Source organism: Peromyscus eremicus, chromosome 15 (assembly GCF_949786415.1).
Source record: "Peromyscus eremicus chromosome 15, PerEre_H2_v1, whole genome shotgun sequence".
In the NCBI taxonomy this organism is placed as follows: Eukaryota; Metazoa; Chordata; class Mammalia; order Rodentia; family Cricetidae; genus Peromyscus; species Peromyscus eremicus.
The window spans coordinates 30,379,680-30,398,031 of NC_081431.1; the positions used below are offsets into that span (position 1 = coordinate 30,379,680).

At 40.4% G+C, this 18,352-nt stretch overlaps 1 protein-coding gene across 4 annotated transcripts in view; it reads right to left on the reverse strand.

The window, feature by feature from the left end:
- Positions 1–18,352, reverse strand: part of Nme7 (NME/NM23 family member 7) — a 144,155-nt gene that overhangs the window by 106,491 nt on the left and 19,312 nt on the right. For 3 of the 4 annotated variants that reach the window (XM_059280125.1, XM_059280126.1, XM_059280124.1), the window contains exons 4-5: positions 11,920–12,027; positions 8,812–8,978 (exon numbers count right to left, since the gene is read on the reverse strand). In XM_059280125.1, the coding sequence (XP_059136108.1) occupies positions 8,812–8,978; positions 11,920–12,027 (275 nt within the window). Of the gene's footprint in view, positions 1–8,811; positions 8,979–11,919; positions 12,028–14,582; positions 14,821–18,352 lie in introns of those variants that run through there. The other variant, XM_059280127.1, reaches the window with a different exon arrangement.

Genomic DNA, 18,352 nt, shown 5'->3' on the forward strand with positions numbered 1-18,352 from the left:
TGTAAAGAAATAAAGAATGGATTTGAAAATAAAAAGAGTCCTACAGTTTTTATTTATGATTCCAAGCAGTAATTTTCTTAACTATATCAGATCATTGCCATCCAAATTAAAAATATAGGGAAGTGTATTAAAGATATCACTTAAAAACTTATATAAAATAAGATCACTATTTTCCCAAAGAAGTCAAAAATCAGCTAAATCTTATTTTTAAAAGGCAAGAGGCTGGATGTGGTGGCACACCTTTTAATTCTAGCATCCAGGAGGCAGAGGAGGTAGATCTCTATTGTGAGTTTGAGGCTAGCCTGTTCTACATAGAGTTCCAGGCCAGCCAACAATATATAGCAAAACTATCTATAAAAAATAAGAGGAAGTGGTGGAAAAAGAGAAGAAAATGAGCAGGAAGGAAGATATTTTTATTTTAAAAATTTTATTACGTTTATTTATTTTTCACGTGTGTGTTTACGTGTGTGTGTGTCGGGGGGAATGAGCCTTCCATGGCCTGGACATGGAGGCCAAAGGGCAACTTGTAAGAGTCAGCTCTCTTCTGCCACATGGGTCTGAGGGATACAACTCAGTCCTCTGGCTCGATAGCAAAGCCTTTAACTGCTGAACTATCTCATCATCCCTAAAATGTATGTTTTTTTTTTTAAATACCCAAATTAGAAAATGCAGGTGTTTAAAATATCTATATATTCTAGGATAGTTTTATATAGGAAACTAATCCCTAAGAAATTGCATTAAATAGACTAGAAATTTAGCTTTCCCTAACTACTTCAACTTTTGCATGCCATGCTATCAGGTCAGCACTGACTCCAAAGTAACTATAAATTCTTATACTGGGTCTCTATTCATGGCAAGGTCAAAACACAAAGACGCACATGCCCTCTGACCTAAGAGCACATGTGAATATCAAATGGCATGGTATCCTCTAAACATGAATCATGCTTTTTCTTCCAAGTGCTTCTACCAGAGCCCTGCACTCAGTTCAGCAAGCTGCCACAGCCATTTCCTTGCTAGCACCAAAACAAGCACTTATTATATTCAGTAGGTGGCAGTTTTAAGAGAAAACATTATGATAAATTAGCCTTCTCAATGGACAGGGAGAAAACAGATTGGCCAGCCTTCACCAAGGAAGACAGGATGCAGATATCTGAAAAACAACAATCCTCCCAGAGCCATACAGAACGTCCTTCATGGACAGCATGCTCTATGCAAAACTGCAGCCAACTTGTCTGTGAGAAGACAAGCAGCAGCCTGCCATAGAACAACATCCTAGATAGTCGTGTGCACACTGTGGAAGGGGTGTGTCCGTTCTGTGCTGGCCTCTCTGAATGCAGTAGACCTACAGGAATAAACATGCTCATCTATGAAAGTGTTTCAAAATGTATTCATGCTTGCTCTAAGTATATAACAATCCATTTTAAACAACAACCAATTTGTGATTTCTCTTATGTTCTTTTTGCAAGCATAAAGTATGTGCTCACTTCACGGATAGAGGAAAACAGTCTCCCTGGCAACCTGTGATTTGGAGAAAAACACACTCTGTGAAGGATTTTAACTGGTAACAACAGCAAAGTTGTTCAGAGAAATTCTTCTACTGAAAACTTTCTTTTTTTTTTCTTCCAAGACATGATTTCTCTGTGTAGCCCTGGCTGTCCTGGAACTCGCTCTGTAGACCAGGCTGGCCTCGAACTCATAGAGATCCACCTGCCTCTGCCTCCTGAGTGCTGGGATTAAAGGCGTGGACCACCTCTGCCTGACTGAAAACTTTTCTTAAACATGCATTATACTTATTGGAAGGAAGCAAGGAAGGGAAGGAGGGAGGTAGGGAGAGAGGAAGCAAGGAAGGAACCTTGCTATAACTTTGCATTTCAACCCTCTGGGTAAGCTTCCTGAGTGCTAGAATTACAGACATGTACTACCATTCCAAGCACCTTTAAAATAACTTTTAAGGCAGAAATGAGCTGACTAGATAGTAAATAACTATTAAGAAAGTCTAAAATATGGAGTCTCAGGACAGGTGAGAATCAAAGTTGCTTTTGACTTGCCAGCATGGCCTCTGGCCATCTAAACTTTAATCTGCACTGCAGGCGAGGAGGAAATAGACTATAGCAGATGATCATTCCTAAAATAATTTGGGACCAAATTCTACTACTTCAGGGTAAGCCAGAAGGCACATGTTCACATCACATAGATTCAGAACTAAAAAAGAATCTTTAATTACACTTTTAAATTGTGTGTGTGTGTGGGGGGGGGGTGCACACATCATATGCGTGTATATATGGAGATCAGAGGACAATCTGAGAGGCTCCATTCTTTCCTTCTACCATATGGGTCCCAGGAATCAAACTCAGGTCGTAAGACTTAGCAGCTGTCATCTTTACCCACTGAACCACCTCACCAGCCCTAGAACTTAAATATTTGCACTTGGATAATCACCCATCCCTCTAGGAAACAGACAGAAGCAATGGTCCTCCCCAGGAGCAAAGTAACTTTATTCTGTCCCTCAAGTAATTCAGCATAAACACACAGCACACACCTATCATACACATTTATGCAGTACTCCCACACATATACACATCATAATAACAACATAAAGATAATACGAGAGACTGGTGGGGGGGGTGCATCAATATAAGGAAGAAGCAGAAAACACCAAAGAAGAGATAGAGACCCACAAACCTAGAGATACTTCAGATTCTGGTGCTATGGGTTTTGAAACAATAATTCAGAGGGGAAATAACTGAAAAGATCACAAAAAGATGACGAAAGATGCAATGATGAAAAGGAGAAATAAGGAAGTTGTTGGGGAAGGTACGTTGATATCGTGACCCCTATCGAGATATGGGGTCACAATGAAGGTGGGATTCAGGAAACTCTGAACTGTGCACATCTGTGACTGTGAATGCTGAGAAACCAGGAGGAGCAGGGTACTCAGTAAAGAGAACTCCATCTTGAACTTGTGCATTTTTAAGAACCTGTGGAAAATCCAGGTGGAAATGTTCAGAAAATAGATGAGCATATGGTTTTGCAGCTGCGGTGGACTGTGACTTGGACAGAAACATGCAGCCGCATCAGAGGAGCGAACAGAAAAGAGAGCCCATGGACAGACTGTGCTAACAATGAACACCTGAGTTAAGCAAACGTTTGCAATTATTTGGATGTACTTAAACATTCAAAGGAGGTTTAGGTCTTTCTCCTGCACCCAGAAAGCCATCCTTAAACACCATCTAAGCACAGATAACACCTTAAATGCAGCTTGGAATGCTCACACACCTTTTCAGGGCAATGGACACATAAAATCAGCCAAAATTCCTGGACTCAGGAGCCTATTTAAGTCACCCAAATGACTGCTATTATTTACTACCCATTTGCAGTTAAAAAAGAATCAGAAGAGAAAATGGAGAAATAATTTAAGTCAGTGGAATATATTCTACTATATGCATTTTATTAACTATATTTACAAAGGCCAAATACTTCAAATATTTATTCACATTAAAATATATCCAGTTTAAAAATTCATTCTCACTTGACAGTATTTGTCAGCATATGGATTAGAAGTGTAGCAGAAAACGGACATATTTTAGAGTAATAAAATCCAACAGAGTTTGTTTCCTTTTACTGTCTATTTGTGTGATTGGTCAAGATACTTGATCATCTTATAGAATCAGCTAAGAACATTCATTCCTCACAAATCAGAGTTAAAAGATAGGAATAGCAACTGTCAGGACCATTTTTGTTTTTATTTGGCTCCAGTCAGACTCTGAATTCCAACTTCTCAGGTTACCTTTGGTAGCCTAAATGAAAACTTACACTTGTCAAGAGAGGAGCATGCAAAGAGCCCATCACAGTGACGAGCTGTCTTAGTCAGGGCTTCCATTGCTGTGATGAAACACCAAAGCAAAAAGTAAGTTGGGGGGCGGAGAGATGGCTCAGTGGTTAAGAGCACTGGCTGCTCTTCCAGAGGACCTGGGTTCATTTCCCAGCAACCATATGGCAGTTCATAACTGCTTGTAACTCTAGTTGTAGGGCATTGGACAACATCACACAGACATGCATGCAGGTGGGCAAAACACCAATGTACACAAAATAAAAATAGATAAATCATTTTTTTAAAAAAAGCAAGTTGGGAAGAAAAGGGTTTATTTGGCTTACATTTCCATATCACTGTTCATCATTGAAGGAAGCCAGGATAGGAACCCGGAGGCAGGAGCTGATGCAGAGGCCATGGAGGGGTGTTGCTTACTAGCTTGGTCCTCATGGCTTGCTCAGCCTGCTTTCTTGTAGAACTCAAGACCACCAGCCTAGGGATGACACCACCTACAGTGGGCTGGCCCCTCCACCATCCATCACTAACTAAGAAAATGCCTCACAGGCTTTCTTACAACTCCATCTTAGCTTTCTCATTTGAGGTTCCCTCCTCTCAGGTGACTTTAGCTTGTGTCAAGTTTACATAAAACTAGCCAGGACACTGGAATATATCACTCTCCATGATGAATGAAAGCTATAGATATTACTTATAAAAGGGATTATAGAGGCTGGAGATATGGCTCAGTTGGTAAAGTGCTTGCCACACAAGCATGAGGCCTGAGGTTTGAAACCCATGTTAAAAATTGAGCATGGTAGTGTGCACTTGTAATCCTAGCACAAGGGAGGAGGAGATAGGTAGACTCCTGGTGTGTGATGGATAAACAGTCTAGCCAAATCGGTGAGCTCCAGATTCAGTGAGAAACCTTGTCTGAATAAATAAGTCAGAAAATGATAGAGGAAGTTTCCTAATGTCAACCTCTGCTCTTTGCACGCACGCACGCACGCACGTGCACACACACGGAGTTATAGGTGCTATTTTCTTACTCTCACAGACTTAACATCAGATCTCCTGAGAATCAACGATGCCTCTTGGTCTAGTACTATAGGACTTTCCCAATTTTACAGTTGCTTTGGTGGGCTCCCACGAGGCAAGTGGTCTACGTTTGGCCCATCGCCACCTGTGCACTAGTCCCCACACTGAGCTTCCAACCATCCCAAGAATTAGAAAGGGATTGATTGTAAAGAAGGGTAAGGAAGTCACAGAAAAACAACCCGAACACCCTATTCTATAGGGGCTAATAACACAGATATTAGGCACTCAGCTATTTGGTAGCTTAAAGAAATGGCTTGACTGATTTTTTTGTTGTTTTCATTTGGAGTTAAGTCGTTTTTGGAACTTTGTAAACATACAGCTTAACTTTCAACAATGATCCCTAATGTTAGGTACTACAACAATAACTACATAAGTACAAAAAACATCTTTCAAATAATACAGCTCCAAAATCAGAACCACGAAAGATGAAGGAATTAAAATTTCATTTCCAATGCATTTAATCCATTCTCAGAACACTGCAATTTATAAATGTGGACACTGAAAATTAAAACGTCATTTTCATAACACTGGAAATCAATATTCAGAAGAAAGTGATTATTAAGTCATTTTTTCCTATAAAGTTTGATTTTTTTTTTTTTAGCTGCATCTTCAATTGGTTCTGTTTCTTTCTAAATCAAAACTGAAGAAAATCAGGATGGCAAACAATAAGGAAATAAGAATCAAAGGTGCACATGGGGCTCTGTGCTACAGTTTATCCACCTCACAGAAAAGCCACGCCATACCTTGGACAGTTGTCCTTTAAGACCCATGTGTAAAGGCTTAGTCCCCAGCCTGCAGAACTTTGTGTTTGGGAAGGGGGTACTGGGAGGTCTTTAGGTCACAACTTAGAAGAGGTGTTAGGACAGCAGACCCTTCTTTACTTTTCTGTGCTGAGGTGAACAGCTTCCTCCAAAACTCAATATCCCATCATAATGTGTTGTATTGCTGGAGCCCAACACAACGAGGTCAGTCAGTCAGAGGATGAAAGCTCCAGAACTATGAGGCAAGTTAACCTCTTTATAAGATGTCTTGTCTCAGGCACTTGTTAGAATAACTTGATAACTGAAGTCAAGTGCAACAGGAGGGAGGGATGAGGAAGGCCGGCATGCCTGCCAGTGACATTGCTCCTTTATATACCAGGCTTCTGCAATGGCATAATGCCATTCATTCATTCATTCATTCATTCAATAAATATTTGTAGGGCAGTTGTAAACAAGAGAGACAGACTGGCTTCTCAGCATCACAGTTTTTCCCTACAGTTTCTTTTCTATTACCATTTTCCCACTCATCGTCTTTTATTAATCAGTCATGTCATCAACACTTACTGGACATGCTAGTTCTATGAATAAAGATCAATAATAGATCACATTAGTGACAAGCAACTTAAACTTCCTTATCAATTAGATCAAAAGTCATAACTTGAGCATAGAAAGGAAATACAAAAAAAAAGGGCAGATAAATTTGAGTTTGTAATTTATTAAGTCACTCAACGGACACAAATTAGGCACTTGCAATGTTTAAAGAGATTTGCTCAATGACTTAAAAGACATAAAAATAAAGTAAACCAGAATGAGAGGAATCACTTCCAGGTCTTATCCAGCCTCCTGTGTTTTCATTCTCATGTCTTTCTGTTTTTCAGGTATTAAAATTTATTTTAGTTATTGCACAAGGCAATGGGCTTCACCATGACATTATCATTTCATACAGCATTGGACTCTGCTCATCTTACAGCCCTTCCTCACCCCTGCCATCTCTCCCTCTTCGGGTGGTCCCCTTCCATTAATATACATTCCACTTGACAACGCTAGTGTCTTCTCACCAGAGCCACCCGGCTGAAAGTGTGGATGGGGTTTCTGTCCCTCCCTGCTTCCATCCCTTCTTGCCAGCTCTGCCAGGGAGCCACAGTGGAGCAGGGTGCTGCCCACTCCTCCCCACTGGGATGAACTTGTTACAACCCACACTTTACAGTTGACATCATTTTCTTTTAAAAAAAAATTTTTTTTTAGTTAGTATAAAAAAATGATTCATAGTGACATTTTCGTATCATTATACTCTGTTCCTTTTTATACTCCTCTGCCCTCCCCAATGGTGACTCATTTCTTGTTAGTCCCATTCCCTTGCCCCCAATAGTCTGTCTGTTTTGGTGACATATATATTCTTTTATGCCCTCTTGTTACCTACTCTCTTCAGTCCTCTCTCCTCCACAGTTCCCTTTCTATACTCTATCTATCTATCTATCTATCTATCTATCTATCTATCTATCTATCTATCCACCCATCCATCTATCTATCTGCCTATATTCCACATATTAAAGAAAGCATATGATATCTATCATCAGTCTGGCTTATTTCACTTAACATAATGACCTTCAGTTCTATCCACTTTCTTGTAGATGTCAGAATTTCACTCTTTGTAGCTGAATAAAATTCCCCAAAGCAAGCTATCTCTTCTTTGTGATTTCCGATGTTCTCCCAATCTTTCTCTCTTTGGAACAGTGTCTATTCTTTGTTATCTTGGCTTGTTTTACTTACTGCATCATGTTGAGGCAGCTTCTCATCCACCATCTCACCCCAGAAGTTTCTAAATCTTCCATTCTTTTTTTTTTTTTTTTTTGGTTTTTCGAGACAGGGTTTCTCTGTGCAGCTTTGCGCCTCTCCTGGAACTCACATGGTAGCCCAGGCTGGCCTCGAACTCACAGAGATCCGCCTGGCTTTGCCTCCCGAGTGCTGGGATTAAAGGCGCGCGCCGCCACCACCGCCCAGCCTAAATCTTCCATTCTTGACTTGGACTGTCTTGGAGTTTTATTATTGTTAATTAATTAATTAATTAGATTTTTTTTTGAGAGATGATTTCTCTGTGTAATAGCCCTGGCCATCCTAGAACTCACTCTGTAAACTAGGCTGGCCTTGAACTCACAAAGATCTGCCTATCTCTGCCTACCAGTACTGGGATTAAAGGTATGTGCCACCATTGCTTGTCTTATTTTATTTTTTAAGGCAGGGTTCCATGTAATCCAAGCTGACCTTACACTCCCTATGTAACCTAATTTGACCTTGAACTCTGATCCTCCTACCTCCATTTCCCAAGTGCTGAGATGACATATATGTGACATCACCCCCAATTTTATACAGTTCTGGGGCTCAAACCCAGGCCTTTAGGACTCCATCCATTCTAGACAAACACTCTACCAACTGAGCTACATCTCCTGCCTGCATTACTCCATTTCTGCTAATCACACTCACTCTTTATTTCCTAGTCATACCTACTGCCACCATAATTATTCAGATCATTATTTTAGTAATTAAACTTTTATAAGTTGTAGCCACCAACTTATTCAAGCAGAATAATAGTTCTTCTCAACTTAAGACAGGATTTCCTGCCTCTGTGTCTTTCTTTGTACTCATTCCTTTGACCAGCATTTTTCTCCAGCTCATCTAACTGGGTGATAATTCAATCCATCCTTTATCATCAAGACCAAACAACTCCACAAAGCCTTCATTTTCACAAGAAATAACTTCATTGTCTTCTGACATTACAGTGATTCATGCATCATTACTTCCTTTCTCCCAAAGTCATGCTTATCCTTAGGAAGAAGAGTTTATGCTCAAATAGTCTTAGATTTTAGTGAGAAATATAAAAAATGATAGAGTATGTAAAAGCTTTTCATCCCCCCTCACCCCCCCCCCCAAAAAATAATTACCTCCCAAGACTATGGATATCACTTTGCTATTCTAGTCAGGAACAAATCCCAGATCAGTTCCAAACTATTCAAAAAATGTTGTGACATTATATTGGGTCACTGGAAAAGAGTATGCTGTGATAACCCAATCGAGAAACGGGAAATCAGAAGTTAGTAGCCAAAGTCACATGTAATGTTTCAATGGAAAAGATGACATAGCTGTTCTTACTTCTCTTTCCTACTGCCCAGCTGGCGAGCTGTGTACTGGTCCCCATAGTCAACCAACAGCAGTTGTCGAGAAAAGACATTCACTTTGTTGCCGATAAATAAATCTTCCAAGCGCAGGTCCTCATACTTGGTCCGCTTTAAGAAGGTGCGACGATTCTTTACATCATGCTAGAACCAAACACAATGAGAAATACTTATAAAGAATGTTACCCATACTGGGAGGTAGAAACAGTTTTCAGTTTATCTTACCCAAAATAGTTACACTCTTTTACTTTTTAACTACACATATAAGTCATATTTTATACTATAAATCTCTATTTCTAAATACAATCTAGTAATAACAAAAATATATACTTTAAAATACCTTGAATAGACTTTTATTTTAGCAAAGCTGTTTCAGCACCTATGAACTAGAGACGGTCAGATTCTCACATTCCTTATTTTTACATACACATTCCAATACTAGATAAGCTCATTAAAAATGTATTTTATTTAAATCATGTGTATATTTGTGTGTCTCTGTGTGTCTCTGTACACATGAGTGCAAGTGCAGAAGCCAGAAGAGGGTACTGGCTTGCCAGGAGCTGGAGTTACAGTTGTTGGAACTGCCTAACGTAGGTGCTGGGAACCAGACTTGGGACCTATAAGAGCAGCAAGCATCTTAACTGAGCCATCTCTCTAGGCCCTCCACTCCCAAATAGGCTGACTTTTTAAAGGGATTATCAATGAAGGAATGCAAAGAAAGGGACCCTCTTAAATCCTCTTCAATTTGACTTTTTATACAGATACCAACTTACAATAATATCTATGACTATAATAACCATTTATCTATAATCACTTGTCAAATATTGATTAATCCAAAACACCAGTTGTCCTACTTTAATTTGGGGTCTCTCTGTATATATCTATCTACCTTTGTGTGCGTGCATGTATATTATATGCATGTTCATGCATGTGCCATGTAGGTAGGTGTGCATACCCACATGCATACATGAGAAGGCCAGAGGAGGTTGTCTGGTGTCTTCCTCTGTCATTTTCCACCTTACTCTATTGACAAAAGGTCTCGCACTGAACCTGAAGTTTGCTGTTTAAGCTATGCTATCTGGCCAGCTCTAGGGAGCTGCCTGTTTCTGTGGCTCAATGTTGGCATAATCACATGGAACAAGGCCCAGCTACTATGTAGGTGCTTAATGTTCAAGCTCAGACCTTCACGCTTTCACAGCCAGTGTTATTGCTCACTAGGAGATCTCTCTAGGTAGGTCTGTTTTTTTTTTTTTTTTTGGTTTTTTTCAAGACAGGGTTTCTCTGTGTAGCTTTACGCCTTTCCTGGATCTCGCTCTGTAGACCAGGCTGGCCTTGAACTCACAGAGATCCGCCTGCCTCTGTCTCCTGAGTGCTGGGATTAAAGGCGTGCGCCATCACCGGTTTGTTTTGAGACAAGGTCTTACTATACAGCTCGGGCTGACCTTGAACTTGCGATTCTCCTGCCTCAGCATTCCATGTATTGAAATTGCAGTCAAATGTCACCAAGTTTAAGCTGTTCCTATATTTTTTAATGTCAAAATTTGTGAAATACTTTGGTTAGAAATCTGCAACAAGTTTGGGTGTGAAAGTGCACATTTATAACCCCATTTGAGATGAGGCAGGATTGCAAGTGAGAAGCTAGTCTGCATTATGTGGTACAATTCTGTCTACCACGTATCTCAGAAAAAAAAAAATACCTGCACAAAGTTATCTTTATGTACTGATATATTAGTGAACACCAAGAAAAAAGAAGTCCAATAGAAATCTCTCTTCAGATAGTGGTTGGTTACTCCCACACCTTTGTGCCACTATTGCATCAGTGGATCTCACAGGCAGGTCACCCGTGTATGATGAATGTGTGTATCTCAGTGTCTGCATGTGCTTCTCGTGCTTTTCCTTTGGCGTTTTCTTTGTTTGTTTTGTCATATTCTAATTTGTTTTTATTTTGTGTTTTAGATGTCTGTTTGTATTGTAATGAAAGAGAGAAAGAAAGGGTGTGGTCGTGAAGTGGGGAAAATCTGGAAGGAGTTGGGGGAGGAGAATCTGTAATCAGAATCTATTGTATGAAAAAAACTATTTTCAATTAAAAAAAGAAAAGATATATCTTCAAATGCAATTTCAAAATCAACCACATCAAAGGCAGTCTTATTCTTCTTCCTGTCCCATATGAAATAGCTTTGCTATCAGTGTGTGAGCTCCCATGTATGAGTAGACTTCCAGGAACGTGTATGGAAGCCAAAGGTGAACTTCAGGTCTTCTCAGGAACTGTACACCTTAATGTTAGTTTTTCGGCTGCGTTGTGTTCTTACCCTGCAAGGAAATGTCACGAAACACGACAGAATCCGCTAACAAAAGTTTTATTAAAGGTAAAGGGACAGAGAGTGAACAGGTCTGCAGGAAACACGTGTGTGGAGAAGAAGGAACCGGGAACATGGCGCCAGATTTTAAAGGCTGGGCGTGGACAGATCAGCGTCACTACTACACGCAAGTGCGTAGATCACATGGCCATGTTGCACGCCTACGTGATTAGTGGAACGTCACGGACCTTGGTCACTCGAGATGCCCTGACCCGGAAATGGCTATCCTGACCTGGACCTGGCTAGGCGGAAGTGTCCGCCAGGCATATGCGAACACGGCCGACCGTGGGGGCTTGTTGTAAACCTTTCACTTACTTTTATTTGTTTGTTTTGCTTTTTGTTTGCGGGAGGGTTTTTTTTGTTTTTGTTTTAGGACAGAGTCTCACTATGTAGCCCGGGCTGGCCTGGAACTTACTATGAAAACCAAGCTGGTCTCAAACAAAGACTGGCCCGGCTTCTGCCTCCTGACTGCTTGATTAGAGATGTGATCCACCACACCTGGTTCACCTTACCTTTTGAGACAGGACCTCTCACTGAACCTGGGGCTTACCCATTCAGCTCGACCATCTAGCCAGCAAGGCCCACATCTCTACTTCCACAGGGCTGGGATTACAGGCAGGCACCAGCATGCCTGACATTTTACCTGACTGCTGAGCATCCGACTCAGGTCATCACGCGTGCAGAGACAGTGCTTTACCAACCGAGCCACCTTTCTAGCCCTCATTTACCATTTCCACAGATCCATCTGCGGGGTAATACAGGAGCTCATAGCGTCGGAGCAGCGAGGCGTTGGGATCATACCACTCGGCGATGAAAGCGAACCTCTCACTCTGGTTCTGTGAAGAAAAGAACTTTATCACCATCACGTAGCACATAGCACTCATGTAAGTCATACAAAAAGAAAAGGAGGATTTCCAAATATTTACACAAGCCAATCTTTGCTATTATAATGAATTATTCCCCTTAGAAATTTGTCCTGCTAGTTTCTGATTAAATAACCTTAGGTCTTTCAAAGGTGAGTTTAATCTTTGTTTCATGGCCATTCAATTGTCCTAATTCAATCAGCAATCTTGGAATGTGAGCTCCTGATCTGACTACTTTAACAATTCACAGTTGTTCTGAAGTCAGGCTTACTTAAAAACTATCAATAAGCAACTGAGACACTCCATTGCTAGAAGTTTTAATATCCCACACTTGGGAACTTAGCAAGTTTAGACTATTGTCACTAATGTAGTAAACATCTTTTCTCTCCTTAGTAATTTTACAGTAGTATCCATAGTGGCATTCCTGCTGAGCTGCACCTGGCCTGACTCCAGAGAGCAGCACCTAGCCCTAATCCATCTTTTGTTGAGCAGACACCTTTTGTGTTCCTTCCTGCCCAATATGTGAATCCTGTCTTGTAGTTTCCCAAGGATATAAAGGCCTATGCAAAACTTGATTCAGGAAACCCGGAAAACCATGGCACCTGAGAAATCGAGGAATGTGCACTTGGCATTGTATTGTTGGGAGCCCCTTTCAAGTTGTTTTGAGCATATGGAAATTAACTGGCTAAACTGTATTGGAGAGAAATAAAACTGCCCTAGGCAAAGGGTTAGTGCTTCAGTCCTTCGAGGCTGCACCCCCCTGCAGCCACGGTAGGCTAGATTCATTCTTAAGATGCCTCTGTGTCTTCATTCCATGGACCCGCGTGAACCCACACACATGTGTAGCGACCACACAGCTACAGGTATCATTTTGTAGAAACCTACTGTTTCTACAAAAGTGTTCACCTCTGAGAAACAGAAGCAAGACAGGCCTTCCGTGCACTACTCTCTGATAAGTAAACACCAAACAGAAAAACTGACAAGAACAATTTCCACTATTTCCAAAAGTTTCAAGCACTCCGAAGCTCTTAGGTATGTATGACCTTTCAGAGTTTTGACCTAGAGTTTTACAATAGAACCTACAGACAAGGAAAAAGTATCCTTCCTGTCATCTTGAAAAAGTAGCCAGTTTCTTCTATAACCATGATTCACCTCAATGAAAAATTTTTTATGAATACATAAAAACAATCATGGAGGGCTGGAGAGATGGTTCAGTGGTTAAGAGCATGGCTGCTTTTTGAGAGGTCCTGAGCTCAACTTCCAGCAACCACATGATGGCTTACAGCCATCTACAGTGGTGGGATCTGATGCCCTCTTCTGGCACGCAGGTGTAATGAGATAGAACATTCATTAAATAGATGATAGATAGATGATAGATAGATAGATAGATAGATAGATAGATAGATAGATAGATAGATAGATAGACAGATAGATAGACAGATAGATAGATCTTTTCAAAATATCATGGAATTGCTACTCACAGATGCAGAAAAATAACTCCCAAGCCAGTACTGTTTCCTTTATGGAATAAGGAGTTACTCTGAGTATAAACTGTATTCAAACTTGGCTTACTTTCTACCTCCTGATTTCCTTTTGAAGTACACACACTGTCCCTTCTTTTGTCTCACATGTATTTGGGGATATGAGGACAGTACATCTAGACTTGGCCCAAGGTGGGCTTCACTAAGGTTTGCACATCCCTTCTAAACCCTTTCCAAAAGTTAATTTCCATTGTGATAGCAGTAAGTGTTAGAACTCTTAAGAGATGTTCATAGGGAGTATATTAAAGAGTCTCCACTCAGGTTAACGAATCAGTGCTGCTTTGGGAGTGGGTGTTACAAAGGGAACTCTCCCACTCATCCTCTTTGATCGTCTACTATGGAACAAAGATGCTCATGACACATTCTTCTACTTCTCAACCCGCACAACAATAAGCCAAATAAATATATTTTCTTTATAAGCTACCCAGTCTTACATATTTTGTTAAAACAACAGAAACTAAGAGAGAGCCTGATTCTCCCCACCCTCTTTCCCCCAGACCACATTCATTTTCAAAGCTTGTAAATTTTACTTTTTTACTTCAGTGAGCCAAATCTATCATTTTCTAAGTGATATCATTGCTTGGTATCATTTTATTCAAATCTTTTATTTTACAGACAAAGAAATTGAGTTCCAGGATATACATGACTAGCACATGACTAGCATAACATCACAGAGCTTGCCAGGTGACTGATCCAAAGCCAGAAATGGCACTTTGCACTGCCCAGCCCCTTCCATGGTTCTGGCCTTGCAGGTGAACTCAAGGAGAACCTGATTCTAGTAGAAACATATAGATACCCTGAGTTTGTTCCATAATGTGCCTGATGGTCATGGAAATGATTTTTCACTTCCTCTTCATGGAATATTTCAGTTTGTCTCAGAAATACTTTATAGAAAATATTCAAACATTACATTGTATCAAAAATATTCTGGTTTTTTTAAGTCATTTTATTTTGGGTGGTGGTGGGATTGAACCCAGGCTCACTTACTGGTTAAGCCCAAGACTGTTCCTTGAAGAGACTTAACCAGGAGGAGGAGGATGGTCATGGAACCCTGTGTTTCCACACAACAGCCTTTTATTTCTACCTCAGTCAGAGCAGCGAGGATTACTTAAGCATCATGAGGAGGCCTGTCAAGTTCCCTCACGGAAGGAGCATGTGAGGAGAGGCCTTAGATCCGATCTGAGAGTCCAGCCACTAGATACGTCCTGTGCATCCCATCGTGGTTGTATATACTCATGCCCCATCAGCACAGGATCCTGGGAAGTGAGGGGTTACAGCAGGTAAACTGAAAGGCCATGCCTTTGCATCTAGGGAAGCCCAGACAATCATAGATGTTCTACCAAAAACTCAGGTAGCAATTTTCTTTCAAAATTTTATAATTTAATTGCTTATACAATGATTTGTCTCATAATTTGAACTTACAAAATAGGCAAGGCACTACTGAAAAAATCATAACACTAATCAATATGAAACTACTATTAACAAATTATAGTCGTGAGAAATTAACCGCTGTGTTTTGGCTTCACACAGAAATCAAAGGTGTTATGATAATAGCAAAGACTTAACATTCATACAGTTAATGTAATTTCATTTTATGGTTTTTAAATTTTATTTTACTCTTTAGAGATAGGACCTCATATAGCCCAAGACTAGGACTGTTGATCCTCCCTGCCTCTAACCTTCTAAGTCCTGGGCTTACAAAAGGATGCCATCATGCCCAGCATAAATTTTAAAGTCATATTATACACTGTACTTATTAGTAGTGTATTTGTCTAAAATAGACAGTCTAATGCACATAGCTACTCTAAAACTAAAAAATAATTATGGGTAGGATAGTAGGGCCAGACAAGAATCCAAGGACTCTATCAGGGCTTATGACAAAATAACTTATACTTTATTTAAAAAGAACGAATATGTACACATGAGAAAGCATTTTAGTTCAAGGATTTCTGGTATTGCAAATAAAGCATGCAACATTGTTTTCAAAGAAATTACCAGATTTTTCATTTAATGCCTCACAAGTGAAGTAAAATCTCAAGGAATAATTTCATTCCAAGTTATTTCTTTTATAATTTTTAATTAAAAGATTACATTACTCCTTCTCCCTCCGACCTTTCCCCAATTGCTCTCAAATTTTACCCTCTTTTCTTTAGTGGTTACTGTTACATATATACATATATGCATAAATACAACCTGCTGAGTTAATTCAGTGTTGATTGTATGTATATAATTTCAGAGTTGTGTTGGGCCCAAAACAGCTTGACCACACAGCAGCCATGACAGGCTTAGAGGTCCAGACACAGCTTCTGTGACAGGCTTACTGGCAGGCAACACCTAGACCCAGGAAAAGCCATAAGCTGACCCCAACCAGGGAGGGCCTACATCTAAGGGGAAGCACCTGACATCCCAAACATTCCAACCATTTATAAGGTGGCCAGATGTCCCTGAGTCTAGCACACACCAATTTCTGTTCTATAGATACCCCTAGACAGACGTCAGCCAATTAGGGTCCTGAACCCTGGGAATCCCCTCACCCCAACCTCTGCTATGATAAAAATTCCATCTTGCCTGAACTCAGGCCTCTCTGCTCTCACTGCTGTATCAGACAGACAAGAAAGACCAAGCTCAGAGCTTGAAAATAAAGGCTCTTTGCTTTTACATATGGGATTCAGTCTCCATGGTGGTCTTTCAGGGGCCCCCACAATCTGGGCATAACAGGTTGACCACTTGATATTGGATAACCAATTAGGGGTCTCATCCCCAAGGAAGACTAATTCTTCCACTCTCAAGTTAGTCAATATAAATTATAAGATTTCTCAAGAGAGGTTGTGTCAATTTTCTGGTGTAATAGAATCCCTATTAAAATTCCCTATGCTTTTTCAGGGCCTGATATTCTGGTAAAGCCTCAAGAGGGCAGAGTAAAATTAAAATAAGGAGTAAGTTTAGCAAATACTAACAACATCACTCCTAAGGACCAAAAATTTAGAAATGCAATCAAGGGAGAGAATGGGGAGGGAGGAGGTTGTTGCTGTTTTGGGTTCTGGGGATGCAAGCTTAGGCAAGTACTTCAATGACTGAGCCATCTCCCCAGCTACCTACAAACTTTAAACTATTGTAACACTAACTTTACTTTATGATCCAATGTACACCTAGCAAAATTACTGAAAAATTTCTCGCAACATATTTTCTTTTGTATTGACCATTTATTTATCCATTCATTCATTTTTTTTTTTCTATATGTACTGGTATTTTGTCTGCATGTGTGTCTGTCTGACGGTGCTGGATCCCCTAAAACTGGAATTACAGACAGTTGTGAGCTGCCATGTGGGTGCTAGGAATTGAACCCAGGTCCTCTGGAAAAGCAACCAGTGCTCCTAACCACGAAGCCACCTTTCTAGCTCCTCATCCTTTTTATTTATTTGTTTATTTATTTATTTATTTATTTATTTATTTAGGTTTTTCGAGACAGGCTTTGCGCCTTTCCTGGAACTCACTTGGTAGCCCAGGCTGGCCTCGAACTCACAGAGATCCGCCTGGCTCTGCCTCCCGAGTGCTGGGATTAAAGGCGTGCGCCACCACTGCCCAGCTTATTTATTTATTTTTTTAAAGATTTATTTAATATGTATACAGTGTTCTGTCTGCATGCAGAAGAGGGCACCAGATCTCATTATAGATGGTTGTGAGCCACCATGTGGTTGCTGGGAATTGAACTCAGGACCTTTGGAAGAGCAGCCAGTGCTCTTAACTGCTGAGCTATCTCTCCAGTCCGACCTTTTATTTTTTTAACACTGATAATGAATCACCCAGACTGTTTGTATAACCTACAAAACAAGGCCAAGAGTTTTTCAAAACTACTGCATTACCATCTCCTATTTCTATACAGTCTTCTCCCACAAGGCACATCTTCTCCTTACCATTCCCTCCAAGGACCATGTGTGTGTGTGTGTGTGTGTGTGTGTGTGTGTGTGTGTGTGTGTGTTTCCCAATAGGAACCAAGTAACATATCAGCTACTAACATAAATGTACCAAATTCAAAACAAACTATAATGGGAAATAACTGTATATACAAAGAGCTGCAGGATTAATTTCTGAGAGATATTTTAATCATCTTGGCTACTGACCCACCATGCACATGCAATGGCTAGGTGCCTGCTACGGTGTGAATGTTTGTATCTCCATGAAATTCATATGTTACAAACCTAGTAATCAGTGTGAGGTGTTATGAGTAAGTGCAGTCTTTGAAGGCTTACTACCTGTTATGAAAAAAAAGATTTTTTTGTACATTGTGAAGATATGTCTTTGCCAAGGCGTCTTTTGATTGGTTTAATAAAAGAGCTGACTGGCCAGTAGCTAGGCAGGAGGTATAGGTGGGACAGGAAGATAGAGAGGACACTGGGAAGAAGGGCAGAGCCTCAGGAATCTCGAGTAGACCCAAAAGAAGCAAGATGAATGTGTCATGTAGAAAAAGGGTACTGCCACGTAGCAGAGGGTAGGTAAGAAATATGGGTTAATTTAAAATGTAAGAGTCAGCTAGTAGCAAGCCTAAGCTATCAGCCAAACATTTATAATTAGTAATAAGTCACTGAGTGGTTATTTGGGAGCCAGCTGGCAGTCTCAAAAAAAAAAAAAAAACCCTCCACCTACAACTGCCCTTACACAAGTGGCCTCAGAAAGCTGCCTTACTCTGGTCCCATATTGGATTGCAGCAAGAAAGCACTACCTATGAAGAAAGAAATAGTCCTTGTCAAACGTTGACT